The sequence below is a fragment of the Siphateles boraxobius genome, unplaced genomic scaffold, assembly GCF_051911475.1.
Source record: "Siphateles boraxobius isolate OS27281-9 unplaced genomic scaffold, OSU_SipBor_1 114, whole genome shotgun sequence".
In the NCBI taxonomy this organism is placed as follows: domain Eukaryota; kingdom Metazoa; phylum Chordata; class Actinopteri; order Cypriniformes; family Leuciscidae; genus Siphateles; species Siphateles boraxobius.
This window is the reverse complement of record NW_027508716.1, coordinates 92,811-110,000: the sequence shown is the minus strand read 5'-3', so window position 1 is coordinate 110,000 and position 17,190 is coordinate 92,811. Positions and strand designations below refer to the sequence as shown.

Genomic DNA, 17,190 nt, shown 5'->3' with positions numbered 1-17,190 from the left:
TGTTGGGAATGTGTTTTTCCTGTGTATTATTATTCATGTTGTAACTCTTAAAGAGGACATGCAGATTTTCATTTGAGGATCTACAGACTACTGAAATTAAATTGTTATTGATTGTATTTGTCAGTGTAAATTTTGCTCTAGTAAATATTTTATTGTCTGAAAACGTCAGAAATTATGAATTCTGAATGACTGTGTTAAACGGGGATTTTAGAGGATTTCCTCCAGTTTTTATGTGGTCATAAATAAATGTTGATCACTGAATGTGTTTGTGTGATCAGATGAAGTAATAAAGCTTCTGTTCTGATTATAAAATAATTTATTTTTGGCGTGAATCAGCGTCATTATTGACGAACAATCATCAGTGTTTTTATTACGACGCGGGTTTTACATTTACATTATCACCGCGGAAATTATATATTTTAACCTTAAAAAAAGCTAGAATATCATAAATAATTTCAGTCGTTACTATCACGTTTAATAAAAGTGTTGATGGCGCCAAAACATGTTTAGAAACAGTAGCTATTTCAAAAATCTGCATCACAAAACAAGCGCAAATTATTCTTTCTTCAAAATAAAGATCATAAATAACATTTTCTTCTTAGTGTGAATGAAAATTTTAATAACCTAAATAACATATTTCCTTTATAAAGAACCTTTTGTGGAATGGAAAGATTAAAGGTTCTTCATGGAAGCATCGATGCCGATATAGAAGCTTTTATTGTTGTGATTCTCGCAGATTATATGATGAAAAGCTTTGACAACAATAGCTTATTATATTACAACAGCCCGTGAAATAAATCCACTGAATCATTCCTTATATTTTAGTGTTATATTTAGTCTATTTATGTTAATATTTTCGCGGCAATTCGTGAATAGGATATGCATTATTCAAAATATTTTCCAGCTCAAAGAAAAAATCGTATATAAATTGAAATCTTATAACGACACAACAAAAATATATATTCCCTTCATTATATAGACTACAATAATATCATGAATCTGTAACTAAATCATCATCATAATCATCATCATCATCATCATCATCATCATCATCATCTTCATCATCATCATCTTCATCATCTTCATCATCATCATCATCATCATCATCATCATCATCTTCATAATCATCATCTTCCTAACTCCGAATTTATGAATATTTTCATTCAGTAAAAGCGCGAGTTTCATCATCATCAGCGAAACACAGACAGTGAAGTTTAATTGTTTTAAAAAAGTATGAGAGAAAAAGTATTTTCCACACAAATACATTTTGTTTACCGGAGTTTATTGTTGAATCTTTTTCATTTTCTAAATTTTGATGTTTCTGTATATTTCTGTTTTATGATACAGAGATTCAATAGTCTGATAAAGGTCTATTTGAATGTTTCTTTATTTGTTTCTCAAACCCTTTTGAATGTTTGAATTGTGCCGCAGTCACAAATATGTGCTTTAATTCTTCCGAAAATCAATGTTTGTGTGTTATGATGATGACAGAATCCGGGATGTTAAATATAAAGTGACTGATAATACTAATAACCAAGTACAGTGAGTAGTACATGAAAAAGGAACTATTGCTTGATGAAAGGAAAAGAGCAACGCATTTATTTGATCAAAATTCTCTATAATGTTGAAAAATCCTCTTATATAATTCAGTTCAAACGTTCAATAATACCAAATTCAAATATTACCCATTTTGTAGCTACTTTAAATTTATTACATATCAATTTGGCCTTGAAACACAGGTGATATGGACAAGATTTTCTTTCAAATCTTGAAAGAAAAGAAATGTAGAGAAATGAAAATAAAATGATTGATATACAGCTGCGATTCAACAAGCGGAAGTACGCAACATCTCGCGGGATTTCGTTGTCTCGTGTTCCTGTCATATTCCCGTTCATGCCCTGAGTTCATCTTGTAACCAATCATCACTAGAGAACATTAGAGGGAGTTTTGAAACGGACCAATGAGTGCAGACCGCAGTTGTGAACGCATCCAATCACAGTAGAGCTTCGACGAGCGGTAGAATAGCAGCACATCAGAGCCTCGCGGTGAGTTTTAACGAACGTTCTGCTTATTTTAATACACATTATCCGATAATAAACACATCGACTCTGTTTCAGAGAGATTTACTCGAGTTTGAGCTCTGAATAAACTCTTCAGTTACAGTCTTATCAGCTGCGCAGTGCTTCAATACATTCAGTCGAAGTCTGACGGATTTGAGAGTTTAAATACATTCCAGTGTAACGTTAATTTAAACGTACTTGAGTTTAGTTAGAGTTTAGTTCGGTTTTTGATTGAGTTTTATTCCTGTCACTGTGTAAAGAGAATCGGAGCAGAAATAAGGATGCTCACAATACTGGTTTACTGTGTGGTTGCTAGGGTGTAACAGGGTGGTTGCCAAGCTGTTGCTAGGTGGCTACTGTCTGGGTTGTTTTAAGTAGTTTTATAAGTGGTGAATCTCTATTAGTAAACTCACATAGAGGATCTGAGGAATCATTCCTGTCTCTAAGAGATTCATGTCTCTTAGTCTGACGAGTGAGTGCTTGTACTAACGATGAGGATCCTGAAGTCCCCCTGTAGTCAATTTTATCCCTTAAAACTCATCTTTGATCACCAAAAGTAATATGTTACGTTTAAAAAAATTAGAAAAAAATCTTCATGCCTGAAAAATAGCTTGAATGTAGCCTAATTCTACACCAATGGTTCTATGAAATGCAAAAGAGCCCCGCCTCCACTCACTCACTCACTTAGAGATCCACTCGTTGACGATCACACGTTGATCTGATTGGTTACAAGGTAGTTTGTGACGTCAGAAACACCAGCGATTTCAAACCATGTTTCTGAGACTGTCTTTGGTTCATTGCAGTTTTAAGGAGAAAATACTCAGCAATGCTGTCGACTTATGAATTTACACATGGTTTGTCTTAAAGCATATTAAAAACACCACATAGACACATAAACAACATTAAAAGCTGGATTTTCACCACAGGGGGACTTTAATACAGTGCAGTAATTAATGCTCCACTAATGAATGTGTTCAGATGACCGGAGCCAACGAGTTCAAGCTGACCCAGGGCCCGGACGACAGCATCTCTGCTGTGAAGTTCAGCCCGGCCTCGCCTCAGTTCCTGCTGGTGTCGTCCTGGGACTGTTCGGTCCGGCTCTACGACGTCAGCGCCAACAGCATGAGGATGAAGTACCAGCATCTGGCGCCTGTGCTGGACTGCGCTTTCTACGTGAGTGAAATCATGTCTGCGTTGTAACTCTCTGTTCGTCTGCGCTGTGACTCTCCCTGTGCTCGTCTGCGCTGTAACTCTCCCTGTGCTCGTCTGCGCTGTAACTCTCCCTGTGCTCGTCTGCGCTGTAACTCTCCCTGTGCTCGTGCTCGTCTGCGCTGTAACTCTCCCTGTGCTCGTGCTCGTCTGCGCTGTAACTCTCCCTGTGCTTGTCTGCGCTGTAACTCTCCCTGTGCTCGTCTGAGCTGTAACTCTCCCTGTGCTCGTCTGCGCTGTAACTCTCCCTGTGCTCGTGCTCGTCTGCGCTGTAACTCTCCCTGTGCTCGTCTGCGCTGTAACTCTCCCTGTGCTCGTGCTCGTCTGCGCTGTAACTCTCCCTGTGCTCGTCTGCGCTGTAACTCTGTCTGTGCTCGTCTGAGCTGTAACTCTCCCTGTGCTCGTCTGCGCTGTAACTCTCCCTGTGCTCGTCTGCGCTGTAACTCACCCTGTGCTCGTCTGCGCTGTAACTCTCCCTGTGCTCGTCTTCGCTGTAACTCTCCCTGTGCTCGTCTGCGCTGTAACTCTCCCTGTGCTCGTCTGAGCTGTAACTCTCCCTGTGCTCGTGCTCGTCTGCGCTGTAACTCTCCCTGTGCTCGTGCTCGTCTGCGCTGTAACTCTCCCTGTGCTCGTGCTCGTCTGCGCTGTAACTCTCCCTGTGCTCGTGCTCGTCTGCGCTGTAACTCTCCCTGTGCTCGTGCTCGTCTGCGCTGTAACTCTCCCTGTGCTTGTGCTCGTCTGCGCTGTAACTCTCCCTGTGCTCGTGCTCGTCTACGCTGTAACTCTCCCTGTGCTCGTCTGCGCTGTAACTCTCCCTGTGCTCGTCTGCGCTGTAACTCTCCCTGTGCTCGTCTGCGCTGTAACTCTCCCTGTGCTCGTCTGCGCTGTAACTCTCCCTGTGCTCGTCTGCGCTGTAACTCTCCCTGTGCTCGTGCTCGTCTGCGCTGTAACTCTCCCTGTGCTCGTGCTCGTCTGCGCTGTAACTCTCCCTGTGCTCGTGCTCGTCTGCGCTGTAACTCTCCCTGTGCTCGTCTGCGCTGTAACTCTCCCTGTGCTCGTCTGCGCTGTAACTCTCCCTGTGCTCGTCTGCGCTGTAACTCTCCCTGTGCTCGTCTGCGCTGTAACTCTCCCTGTGCTCGTCTGCGCTGTAACTCTCCCTGTGCTCGTCTTCGCTGTAACTCTCCCTGTGCTCGTCTGCGCTGTAACTCTCCCTGTGCTCGTCTGCGCTGTAACTCTCCCTGTGCTCGTCTGCGCTGTAACTCTCCCTGTGCTCGTCTGCGCTGTAACTCTCCCTGTGCTCGTCTGCGCTGTAACTCTCCCTGTGCTCGTCTGCGCTGTAACTCTCCCTGTGCTCGTCTGCGCTCTAACTCTCCCTGTGCTCGTCTGCGCTGTGACTCTCCCTGTGCTCGTCTGCGCTGTGACTCTCCCTGTGCTCGTCTGCGCTGTAACTCTCCCTGTGCTCGTCTGCGCTGTAACTCTCCCTGTGCTCGTCTGCGCTCTAACTCTCCCTGTGCTCGTCTGCGCTCTAACTCTGTCTGCGCTGTAACTCTTTCTGCGCTGTAAATCTCCGTCTGCGCTGTAACTCTATCCGTCTGCACTGTAACTCTGTCTGTGCTCGTCTGCGCTGTAACACTGTCTGTGCTCGTCTGCACTGTAACTCTCTCTGCGCTGTAAGTGTCTGTGCTCGTCTGCGCTGTAACTCTCTCTGCGCTGTAAGTGTCTGTGCTCGTCTGCGCTGTAACTCAGTCTGTGCTCGTCTGCGCTGTAACTCTCTCTGCGCTGTAAGTGTCTGTGCTCGTCTGCACTGTAACTCTCTCTGCGCTGTAAGTGTCTGTGCTCGTCTGCGCTGTAACTCAGTCTGTGCTGTAACTGTCTTTGCCCGTCTGCGCTGTAACTCTGTCTGTGCTCGTCTGCGCTGTAACTCTGTCTGTGCTCGTCTGCGCTGTAACTCTGTCTGCGCTGTAACACTATCTGTGCTCGTCTGCGCTGTAACTCTGTCTGTGCTCGTCTGCGCTGTAACTCTGTCTGCGCTGTAACTCTGTCTGCGCTGTAACTGTCTGTGCTCGTCTGCACTGTAACTCTGTCTGCGCTGTAACTGTCTTTGCTCGTCTGCGCTGTAACACTGTCTGTGCTCGTCTGCACTGTAACTCTCTCTGCGCTGTAAGTGTCTGTGCTCGTCTGCGCTGTAACTCTGTCTGCGCTGTAACTGTCTTTGCTCGTCTGCGCTGTAACACTGTCTGTGCTCGTCTGCGCTGTAACTCTGTCTGTGCTGTAACTGTCTGTGCTCGTCTGCACTGTAACACTGTAACTGCGGTGTAACTCTCTGTGTGCGCTGTAACTCTCTGTCTGCGCTGTAACTTTCTGCTGCTGTTTCAGGACCCGACACACGCGTGGAGCGGTGGGCTGGATAACCAGCTGAAGACTCACGATCTCAACACGGATCAGGGTGAGTACAATACTTGTGCTGAGAATCTGGTGTAGGCTGCTCATATTTGACTGGGAACGGGGGGTGGGGGGGGTTGTACACGCGACACACGCTCATGACACATGAACATATGACACGCGCTCATAAACTCGTGACACATGACACTCTCATGACACATGAGGCTTGTTTGACTTCATGCTGCGCAGACCGATCGGCGGCGGACTTGAAGCAGTGTATGCTGTTAGACATTTTGTCCGACTTGATACAGCGTCGACACACTCGTGAACACGAAACGCTCGCAAACAACACGCTCTTGACAATGAACACATGACACGCTCTTGACAATGAACACATGACACGCTCTTGACAATGAACACATGACACGCTCTTGACAATGAACACATGACACGCTCGTGACAATGAACACATGACACGCTCGTGACAATGAACACATGACACGCTCTTGACAATGAACACATGACACGCTCGTGACAATGAACACATGACACGCTCGTGACAACGAACACATGACACGCTCGTGAACACGAACACATGACACGCTCGTGACAACGAACACATGACACGCTCGTGACAACGAACACATGACACGCTCGTGACAACGAACACATGACACGCTCGTGAACACGAACACATGACACGCTCGTGACAACGAACACATGACACGCTCGTGAACACGAACACATGACACGCTCGTGAACACGAACACATGACACGCTCGTGAACACGAACACATGACACGCTCGTGAACACGAACACATGACACGCTCGTGAACACGAACACATGACACGCTCGTGACAACGAACACATGACACGCTCGTGACAACGAACACATGACACGCTCGTGACAACGAACACATGACACGCTCGTGACAACGAACACATGACACGCTCGTGACAACGAACACATGACACGCTCGTGACAACGAACACATGACACGCTCGTGACAACGAACACATGACACGCTCGTGACAACGAACACATGACACGCTCGTGACGACGAACACATGACACGCTCGTGACGACGAACACATGACACGCTCGTGACGACGAACACATGACACGCTCGTGACGACGAACACATGACACGCTCGTGACGACGAACACATGACACGCTCGTGACGACGAACACATGACACGCTCGTGACGACGAACACATGACACGCTCGTGACGACGAACACATGACACGCTCGTGACGACGAACACATGACACGCTCGTGACGACGAACACATGACACGCTCGTGACGACGAACACATGACACGCTCGTGAACACGAACACATGACACGCTCGTGAACACGAACACATGACACGCTCGTGACGACGAACACATGACACGCTCGTGACGACGAACACATGACACGCTCGTGACGACGAACACATGACACGCTCGTGACGACGAACACATGACACGCTCGTGACAACGAACACATGACACGCTCGTGACAACGAACACATTACACGCTCGTGACAACGAACACATGACACGCTCGTGACAACGAACACATGACACGCTCGTGACAACGAACACATGACACGCTCGTGACAACGAACACATGACACGCTCGTGACAACGAACACATGACACGCTCGTGACAACGAACACATGACACGCTCGTGACAACGAACACATGACACGCTCGTGACGACGAACACATGACACGCTCGTGACGACGAACACATGACACGCTCGTGACGACGAACACATGACACGCTCGTGACGACGAACACATGACACGCTCGTGACGACGAACACATGACACGCTCGTGACGACGAACACATGACACGCTCGTGACGACGAACAAATGACACGCTCGTGACGACGAACAAATGACACGCTCGTGACGACGAACACATGACACGCTCGTGACGACGAACACATGACACGCTCGTGACGACGAACACATGACACGCTCGTGACGACGAACACATGACACGCTCGTGACGACGAACACATGACACGCTCGTGACGACGAACACATGACACGCTCGTGACGACGAACACATGACACGCTCGTGACGACGAACACATGACACGCTCGTGACGACGAACACATGACACGCTCGTGACGACGAACACATGACACGCTCGTGACGACGAACACATGACACGCTCGTGACGACGAACACGACACGCTCGTGACGACGAACAAATGACACGCTCGTGACGACGAACAAATGACACGCTCGTGACGACGAACACATGACACGCTCGTGACGACGAACACATGACACGCTCGTGACGACGAACACATGACACGCTCGTGACGACGAACACATGACACGCTCGTGACGACGAACACATGACACGCTCGTGACGACGAACACATGACACGCTCGTGAACACGAACACATTACACGCTCGTGACGACGAACACATGACACGCTCGTGACGACGAACACATCACACGCTCGTGACGACGAACACATCACACGCTCGTGAAGACGAACACATGACACGCTCGTGAAGACGAACACATGACACGCTCGTGACGACGAACACATGACACGCTCGTGACGACGAACACATGACACGCTCGTGACGACGAACACATCACACGCTCGTGAAGACGAACACATGACACGCTCGTGAAGACGAACACATGACACGCTCGTGAAGACGAACACATGACACGCTCGTGTACACACGCTCGCGAACGCATGCTTATGACACTTGAACACAGAACAAAGCCTAAACAATCTGTTACGGTAATTTCTATTATCACTGTAAAGCTGCTTTGAAACTATCCATACTATTAAAAGCGCTTTATAAATGGAGGTGACTTGACTTGACTTGACACGCTCATGAACACGTGACGCGCTCATGACACACACTCAGGAGAGCGCATACAGAAGATCGGGTCCTGATGTCTTGTGTGTAACGCTCCTCAGACACGATCGTGGGGACTCACGACGCTCCGATCCGCTGTGTGGAATACTGTCCCGAGGTGAACGTCATGGTCACGGGCAGCTGGGATATGTCTGTGCGGCTGTGGGACCCCCGAACACCCTGCAACGCCGGCACCTTCACGCAGCCGGAGAAGGTGTGTGTGTGTGTGTGCATGTGCGATAGCGTCTGAAGCGTGCATGCGTGTGTGTGCGCGCTAGCCTCTGGCCCGTGTGTATGTGCGCTAGCGTCTGAAGCGTGCACGTGTGTGTGTGTGTGTGTGTGTGTGTGTGTGTGTGTGTGTGTGCGCGCATTAGCATCTGACGCGTGTGTGTGTCCTCAGGTCTACACTCTCTCGGTGGCGGGGGACCGGCTGATCGTGGGCACTGCGGGAAGGCGTGTGCTTGTGTGGGATCTGAGGAACATGGGATACGTGCAGCAGAGACGGGAGTCCAGCCTAAAGTACCAGACGCGCTGCATACGAGCCTTTCCCAACAAACAGGTGAAGAACATAACTATAACCATACGTTTATATCAGTTAGCATCAGTCGAGTCTAAATCTGACAGTTCAAACTGTTTGATTCAATTCTTTTTCAACGATTTTATATTTCATGACTCTTAATCCAAGGAAATGCACTGTCAAAAAAAAGATTTTTTTCAAAGTTGTATATTTAACAATTGATTATTAGAATACATTTTACAAAATATTGTCAGTTTTTCTACGTTTCAGCGTATGACTCTTGCTGCTGCGTTTCAGCGTTTGACGCTCTCGCTGCTGCGTTTCAGCGTTTTCTTTGACGCTCTCGCTGCTGCGTTTCAGCGTTTGACGCTCTCGCTGCTGCGTTTCAGCGTTTTCTTTGACGCTCTCGCTGCTGCGTTTCAGCGTTTTCTTTGACGCTCTCGCTGCTGCGTTTCAGCGTTTGACGCTCTCGCTGCTGCGTTTCAGCGTTTTCTTTGACGCTCTCGCTGCTGCGTTTCAGCGTTTGACGCTCTCGCTACTGCGTTTCAGCGTTTTCTTTGACGCTCTTGCTGCTGCGTTTCAGCGTTTGACGCTCTCGCTGGTGCGTTTCAGCGGTTGACGCTCTCGCTGCTGCTGTTTCAGCGTTTGACTCTCTCGCTGCTGCGTTTCAGCGTTTTCTTTGACGCTCTTGCTGCTGCGTTTCAGCGTTTGACGCTCTCGCTGGTGCGTTTCAGCGGTTGACGCTCTCGCTGCTGCTGTTTCAGCGTTTGACGCTCTCGCTGCTGCGTTTCAGCATTTTCTTTGACGCTCTTGCTGCTGCGTTTCAGCGTTTGACGCTCTCGCTGGTGCGTTTCAGCGTTTGACGCTCTCGCTGCTGCTGTTTCAGCGGTTGACGCTCTCGCTGCTGCGTTTCAGCGTTTGACGCTCTCGCTGCTGCTGTTTCAGCGGTTGACGCTCTCGCTGCTTTGACGCTCTCGCTGCTGCGTTTCAGCGTTTGACGCTCTCGCTGCTGCTGTTCCAGCGGTTGACGCTCTCGCTGCTGCTGTTTCAGCGGTTGACGCTCTCGCTGCTGCTGTTTCAGCGTTTGACGCTCTCGCTGCTTCGTTTCAGCGGTTGACGCTCTCGCTGCTTCGTTTCAGCGGTTGACGCTCTCGCTGCTCCGTTTCAGCGTTTGACGCTCTCGCTGCTGCGTTTCAGCGTTTGACGATCTCGCTGCTGCGTTTCAGCGTTTGATGCTCTCGCTGCTGCTGTTTCAGCGGTTGACGCTCTCGCTGCTGCTGTTTCAGCGTTTGACGCTCTCGCTGCTTCGTTTCAGCGGTTGACGCTCTCGCTGCTTCGTTTCAGCGGTTGACGCTCTCGCTGCTGCGTTTCAGCGGTTGACGCTCTCGCTGCTGCGTTTCAGCGGTTGACGCTCTCGCTGCTTCGTTTCAGCGGTTGACGCTCTCGCTGCTTCGTTTCAGCGGTTGACGCTCTCGCTGCTTCGTTTCAGCGGTTGACGCTCTCGCTGCTTCGTTTCAGCGGTTGCCGCTCTCGCTGCTGCGTTTCAGCGGTTGCCGCTCTCGCTGCTGCGTTTCAGCGGTTGACGCTCTCGCTGCTGCGTTTCAGCGGTTGACGCTCTCGCTGCTGCGTTTCAGCGGTTGACGCTCTCGCTGCTGCGTTTCAGCGTTTGACTCTCTCGCTGCTGCGTTTCAGCGTTTGACGCTCTCGCTGCTGCCGTTTCAGCGTTTGACGCTCTCGCTGCTTCGTTTCAGCGGTTGACGCTCTCGCTGCTGCGTTTCAGCGGTTGACGTTCTCGCTGCTGCGTTTCAGCGGTTGACGCTCTCGCTGCTGCGTTTCAGCGGTTGACGCTCTCGCTGCTGCGTTTCAGCGTTTGACGCTCTCGCTGCTGCCGTTTCAGCGTTTGACGCTCTCGCTGCTGCCGTTTCAGCGTTTGACGCTCTCGCTGCTGCGTTTCAGCGTTTGACGCTCTCGCTGCTGCGTTTCAGCGGTTGACGCTCTCGCTGCTGCGTTTCAGCGGTTGACGCTCTCGCTGCTGCGTTTCAGCGGTTGACTATTTCCCTGCTTCGTTTCAGCGTTTGACGCTCTCGCTGCTGCTGTTTCAGCGGTTGACGCTCTCGCTGCTGCGTTTCAGCGTTTGACGCTCTCGCTGCTGCTGTTTCAGCGGTTGACGCTCTCGCTGCTTTGACGCTCTCGCTGCTGCGTTTCAGCGTTTGACGCTCTCGCTGCTGCTGTTCCAGCGGTTGACGCTCTCGCTGCTGCTGTTTCAGCGGTTGACGCTCTCGCTGCTGCTGTTTCAGCGTTTGACGCTCTCGCTGCTTCGTTTCAGCGGTTGACGCTCTCGCTGCTTCGTTTCAGCGGTTGACGCTCTCGCTGCTCCGTTTCAGCGTTTGACGCTCTCGCTGCTGCGTTTCAGCGTTTGACGATCTCGCTGCTGCGTTTCAGCGTTTGATGCTCTCGCTGCTGCTGTTTCAGCGGTTGACGCTCTCGCTGCTGCTGTTTCAGCGTTTGACGCTCTCGCTGCTTCGTTTCAGCGGTTGACGCTCTCGCTGCTTCGTTTCAGCGGTTGACGCTCTCGCTGCTGCGTTTCAGCGGTTGACGCTCTCGCTGCTGCGTTTCAGCGGTTGACGCTCTCGCTGCTTCGTTTCAGCGGTTGACGCTCTCGCTGCTTCGTTTCAGCGGTTGACGCTCTCGCTGCTTCGTTTCAGCGGTTGACGCTCTCGCTGCTTCGTTTCAGCGGTTGCCGCTCTCGCTGCTGCGTTTCAGCGGTTGCCGCTCTCGCTGCTGCGTTTCAGCGGTTGACGCTCTCGCTGCTGCGTTTCAGCGGTTGACGCTCTCGCTGCTGCGTTTCAGCGGTTGACGCTCTCGCTGCTGCGTTTCAGCGTTTGACTCTCTCGCTGCTGCGTTTCAGCGTTTGACGCTCTCGCTGCTGCCGTTTCAGCGTTTGACGCTCTCGCTGCTTCGTTTCAGCGGTTGACGCTCTCGCTGCTGCGTTTCAGCGGTTGACGTTCTCGCTGCTGCGTTTCAGCGGTTGACGCTCTCGCTGCTGCGTTTCAGCGGTTGACGCTCTCGCTGCTGCGTTTCAGCGTTTGACGCTCTCGCTGCTGCCGTTTCAGCGTTTGACGCTCTCGCTGCTGCCGTTTCAGCGTTTGACGCTCTCGCTGCTGCGTTTCAGCGTTTGACGCTCTCGCTGCTGCGTTTCAGCGGTTGACGCTCTCGCTGCTGCGTTTCAGCGGTTGACGCTCTCGCTGCTGCGTTTCAGCGGTTGACTATTTCCCTGCTTCGTTTCAGCGGTTGACGCTCTCGCTGCTGCTGCTTCAGCGTTTGACGCTCTCGCTGCTGCGTTTCAGCGTTTGACGCTCTCGCTGCTGCTGTTTCAGCGGTTGACGCTCTCGCTGCTGCTGTTTCAGCGGTTGACGCTCTCGCTGCTGCTGTTTCAGCGGTTGACGCTCTCGCTGCTGCCGTTTCAGCGGTTGACGCTCTCGCTGCTGCCGTTTCAGCGGTTGACGCTCTCGCTGCTGCCGTTTCAGCGGTTGACGCTCTCGCTGCTGCCGTTTCAGCGTTTGACGCTCTCGCTGCTTCGTTTCAGCGGTTGGCGCTCTCGCTGCTGCTGTTTCAGCGGTTGACGCTCTCGCTGCTGCGTTTCAGCGGTTGACGCTCTCGCTGCTGCTGTTTCAGCGGTTGACGCTCTCGCTGCTGCGTTTCAGCGTTTGACGCTCTCGCTGCTGCTGTTTCAGCGGTTGACGCTCTCGCTGCTGCTGTTTCAGCGTTTGACGCTCTCGCTGCTGCTGTTTCAGCGTTTGACGCTCTCGCTGCTGCGTTTCAGCGGTTGACGCTCTCGCTGCTGCGTTTCAGCGGTTGACGCTCTCGCTGCTGCGTTTCAGCGGTTGACTATTTCCCTGCTTCGTTTCAGCGGTTGACGCTCTCGCTGCTGCTGCTTCAGCGTTTGACGCTCTCGCTGCTGCGTTTCAGCGTTTGACGCTCTCGCTGCTGCTGTTTCAGCGTTTGACGCTCTCGCTGCTGCTGTTTCAGCGGTTGACGCTCTCGCTGCTGCCGTTTCAGCGGTTGACGCTCTCGCTGCTGCCGTTTCAGCGGTTGACGCTCTCGCTGCTGCCGTTTCAGCGGTTGACGCTCTCGCTGCTGCCGTTTCAGCGTTTGACGCTCTCGCTGCTTCGTTTCAGCGGTTGACGCTCTCGCTGCTGCTGTTTCAGCGGTTGACGCTCTCGCTGCTGCGTTTCAGCGTTTGACGCTCTCGCTGCTGCTGTTTCAGCGGTTGACGCTCTCGCTGCTGCGTTTCAGCGTTTGACGCTCTCGCTGCTGCTGTTTCAGCGGTTGACGCTCTCGCTGCTGCTGTTTCAGCGTTTGACGCTCTCGCTGCTGCTGTTTCAGCGTTTGACGCTCTCGCTGCTTCGTTTCAGCGGTTGACGCTCTCGCTGCTGCGTTTCAGCGGTTGACGCTCTCGCTGCTGCGTTTCACCGTTTGACGCTCTCGCTGCTGCTGTTTCAGCGTTTGACGCTCTCGCTGCTGCCTTTCAGCGGTTGACGATCTCGCTGCTGCTGTTTCAGCGGTTGACGATCTCGCTGCTGCTGTTTCAGCGGTTGACTCTCTCGCTGCTGCGTTTCAGCGGTTGACTCTCTCGCTGCTGCTGTTTCAGCGGTTGACTCTCTCGCTGCTGCTGTTTCAGCGGTTGACGCTCTCGCTGCTGCTGTTTCAGCGGTTGACGATCTCGCTGCTGCTGTTTCAGCGGTTGACGCTCTCGCTGCTGCGTTTCACCGTTTGACGCTCTCGCTGCTGCGTTTCAGCGTTTGACGCTCTCGCTGCTGCCTTTCAGCGGTTGACGATCTCGCTGCTGCTGTTTCAGCGGTTGACGATCTCGCTGCTGCTGTTTCAGCGGTTGACGCTCTCGCTGCTGCGTTTCAGCGGTTGACTCTCTCGCTGCTGCTGTTTCAGCGGTTGACTCTCTCGCTGCTGCTGTTTCAGCGGTTGACGCTCTCGCTGCTGCGTTTCAGCGGTTGACGATCTCGCTGCTGCTGTTTCAGCGGTTGACGATCTCGCTGCTGCTGTTTCAGCGTTTGACGCTCTCGCTGCTGCTGTTTCAGCGGTTGACGCTCTCGCTGCTGTGTTTCAGGGGTATGTGCTGAGCTCAATCGAGGGCCGAGTGGCCGTGGAGTATCTGGATCCCAGTCTGGAGGTGCAGAAGAAGAAATACGCCTTCAAGTGCCACAGACTGAAGGAGAACGGCATCGAGCAGGTGTTCCCGGTCAACGCCATCTCCTTCCACAGCGTGCACAACACGTTTGCCACCGGTACTGACCACACACACACACACACACATCACAATGCACTTTTAAACATGCAAATTTTGTTGAGGAAAAAAAGTCAAAGGAAGTTGAATTCAGTGACTCTGATAGAGTGTGTGTGTGTTTACAGGCGGTTCTGACGGCTTCGTGAACATCTGGGACCCGTTCAACAAGAAGCGTTTGTGTCAGTTCCACCGCTACCCGACTAGCATCGCGTCTCTGGCGTTCAGCGTGGACGGCTCTCTGCTAGCCATCGCGTCCTCGTACATGCAGGAGCAGGGAGACACGTCCCACCCCGCCGACGCCGTGTTCATACGGCAGGTCACCGACGCCGAGACCAAGCCCAAGTGAGTGACCTCTGACAAACATGATCATCATGGTTTCATAGTGATCATGAAAGATGTTTACACTCGTGATCAGTGTTTCTGAGGCTGATGTTTGTTTTCTTGTTCACAGATCCACGTGAATCCTGAGAGATTCGGCATCATCAACTCTTCCTTCATGTCCGTCTGTCTCTTTATTCTGTCTGTCAACTGATGTAATTCAATAAATGTTTATATTTTCATTTTGTGTTCTGCCTTTCAGTATGTGTATTTTTATGTTTTAAGAAACAGTAAAACATCCTTTTATTAATTGATTGTCAGTGTCATTATTCCTGGTGTCCGCTGTGCATTAGTGTTCCTCAGAGCTGGACGTCCTCACTCACCGCACATGATCTGTATTTCTCGTAGGTTACCGTAGCTCTGAGAACGAGAACTCTTCCTCTACTGTAAGAGACGGAGCTCAGACACGCTTTAGAGTCTAGTCATAAACACCCAATTTATACTGTGAAAAAATAAATGTGTTATAATATTTGCAAAATTTTTAAATTAAGTTTACATTTATTTTTTCTACTCATTAAAGTATTGTACTGTTATATGTATTATTTATTGTAATATAATTTTTATGTGCTCTTTTTTTTATTAGGTTTCGTACAAGGTGCTTGAGTTTGATTTTTTGGAGAGAAAAAATTGAAAAACCGCCATTTTTTTATAGATGTTTTTAAAAACAGCTTGAATTATTGACAAATACTTTATATGAAATTACGGTTTCTTTTTTTTTTTGAGAAAAAATAAATTAACGCTGCAGTCCGTCTGAGATATAGAACTATATATATATCGTATATCGAGATATATCGTATCTATTATTTATTTGAGTAAAAAATAATAATAAAGAGATTGTTTGACAAGTGCTGATTGTTGTCCATGAAATCCAAAAAGTCCTGGAATTTGATTAGACAGAATATTGCGTTAGTCTGACACTACACTCACACTTGTTTTATTTTATTCTATTTTTTCACTGTTTTCTCTAAGCTTTTCCTCTGACCTGTTTGAAAAACCTTCAGTGACGCACAGGAGTTTTCAGTTATACAGCTGATCGCTCTCCTTAAAGCTCTGCCGTCTGATGTCTCAGTAAATGAGTGATTCGGGAGTGTGAGCATCGAGTATCTCAGGATTGTGTGTTTATCCTGCTTCCCACTTCTGAACTCGTGAATATGAGCTCGTCCTGTTCGAGTACTTTTGTTGTCAGAAAGAATAGGAATCATGGAGAACACCAGGTTTATTCTTGCCTATTTCTTGAGGAAATCTTATTAAAGTCAAAATGTACTGAAGATATTTAATTTTGAATAAAATGTAGCGTCCCATTCACTGACAACCATAATAACATATCTAGATAGACAGGGTTATAATCATTTGTAGCATGATGTATATATAAATATGCACTACTTTAATGACAAGGCGATGTATCTGTTGTGGAAAAACTAATAAAGAATAGCAGTCACCGCAGTAATCGTTCTCTCCTTTGCCATGTTTGAAATTGTTACAGTCAGAAACTCGAGTTTCCCAGCAGTAATTATGACTTTATATGTTCATCTACAATTTCCAACTAAGTAACTCTGACTAGGGATTTTGTACTTGGAAATTTCGAGTAGGAAACTCATATTTATGATAAGTCTGATAGCACGTGAAGGCAGCATCACTGTCTTTAAAACATACAATATGCTTTAAATGATTATTCATATATGTAAATATGCAGTACTTTAATGACAAGGCGATGTAGCAATTGTGGAAAAACTAATAAAGAATAGCAGTCACAGCAGCAATCGTTCTTCTCTCCACCGCGTCGAAGTTTTATGGCTCCGACTCTGACGTGGAAATCTGACTAGGAATTTCCTACATTGAATTTTGAACTAGGCATTTTCTACTACGAAACACCGATTAGGATTTTTCAACTAGAAATCTCCAACTAGGAATTTTCAATTTGGAATTTCCGAATTGGAATTTCCGACTAGGAATTTCCGACTAGGAATTTCCGACTTGGAATTTCCGACTTGGAATTTCAAACTAGGCATTTTCTACTACGAAACACCGATTAGGAATTTCCGACTAGGAATTTCACAGACGGCATTATACTACATGTGCGGTTGATATTTTTTTAAATTGTTTTTATTATTATTGCTTCATGATTTTTGTTGTTGTTTCAATTTAAATTTTTTTGCATGTAAATTACTATATGTAAAGATATAGAAAAAAACGTGTCAAATTATTCCGTTTCTCATTCATTCTTTATGCTGTAATACAGTCAGTAAAAGGAAAAGATCTCATTCTTTCCTATGATGAAATACTGATTTATATGAAAAATCCTTCAAACTTCAAAGATAAAAGTTCATGATTTGTGTTAATGGTCCTTTTAGTGTTTTTTATGTCAGTGTGTTATGATTGACATGTATGTTTCTAAATGAGAAAAGTTGCCAGTGTTTTGGTGGAACGAGCTTATTTTGAGACATGAA

General features: G+C 48.8%; 1 protein-coding gene across 2 annotated transcripts; it reads left to right on the top strand.

The window, feature by feature from the left end:
• Positions 1-1,917: 1,917 nt before the first annotated feature.
• On the top strand, positions 1,918-14,993 carry bub3 (BUB3 mitotic checkpoint protein). Of its 2 annotated transcripts, XM_077199768.1 has the most exons (8): positions 1,918-2,045; positions 3,039-3,233; positions 5,646-5,715; positions 8,609-8,760; positions 8,947-9,105; positions 14,189-14,366; positions 14,491-14,707; positions 14,817-14,993. In XM_077199768.1, the coding sequence occupies exons 2-8, from the start codon at positions 3,039-3,041 to the stop codon at positions 14,824-14,826; spliced, it is 981 nt and encodes a 326-aa protein (XP_077055883.1). In that variant the 5' UTR covers positions 1,918-2,045; the 3' UTR covers positions 14,827-14,993. The 2 variants fall into 2 exon arrangements, with proteins under 2 accessions (XP_077055883.1, XP_077055892.1); XM_077199777.1 differs by lacking the exon at positions 14,817-14,993 and having other exon boundaries at positions 14,491-14,711.
• The last annotated feature ends 2,197 nt before the right edge of the window (positions 14,994-17,190 follow it).

What these genes read in the sequence shown, in the direction of transcription:
- bub3 (XM_077199768.1), top strand. Translation starts at nt 3,039, where the DNA reads ATGACCGGAGCCAACGAGTTCAAGCTGACCCAGGGCCCGGACGACAGC. An exon ending in TGCTGGACTGCGCTTTCTAC is followed by an intron (nt 3,234 to 5,645) that starts GTGAGTGAAATC and finishes CTGCTGTTTCAG; the next exon opens with GACCCGACACACGCGTGGAG. An exon ending in GCACAACACGTTTGCCACCG is followed by an intron (nt 14,367 to 14,490) that starts GTACTGACCACA and finishes GTGTGTTTACAG; the next exon opens with GCGGTTCTGACGGCTTCGTG.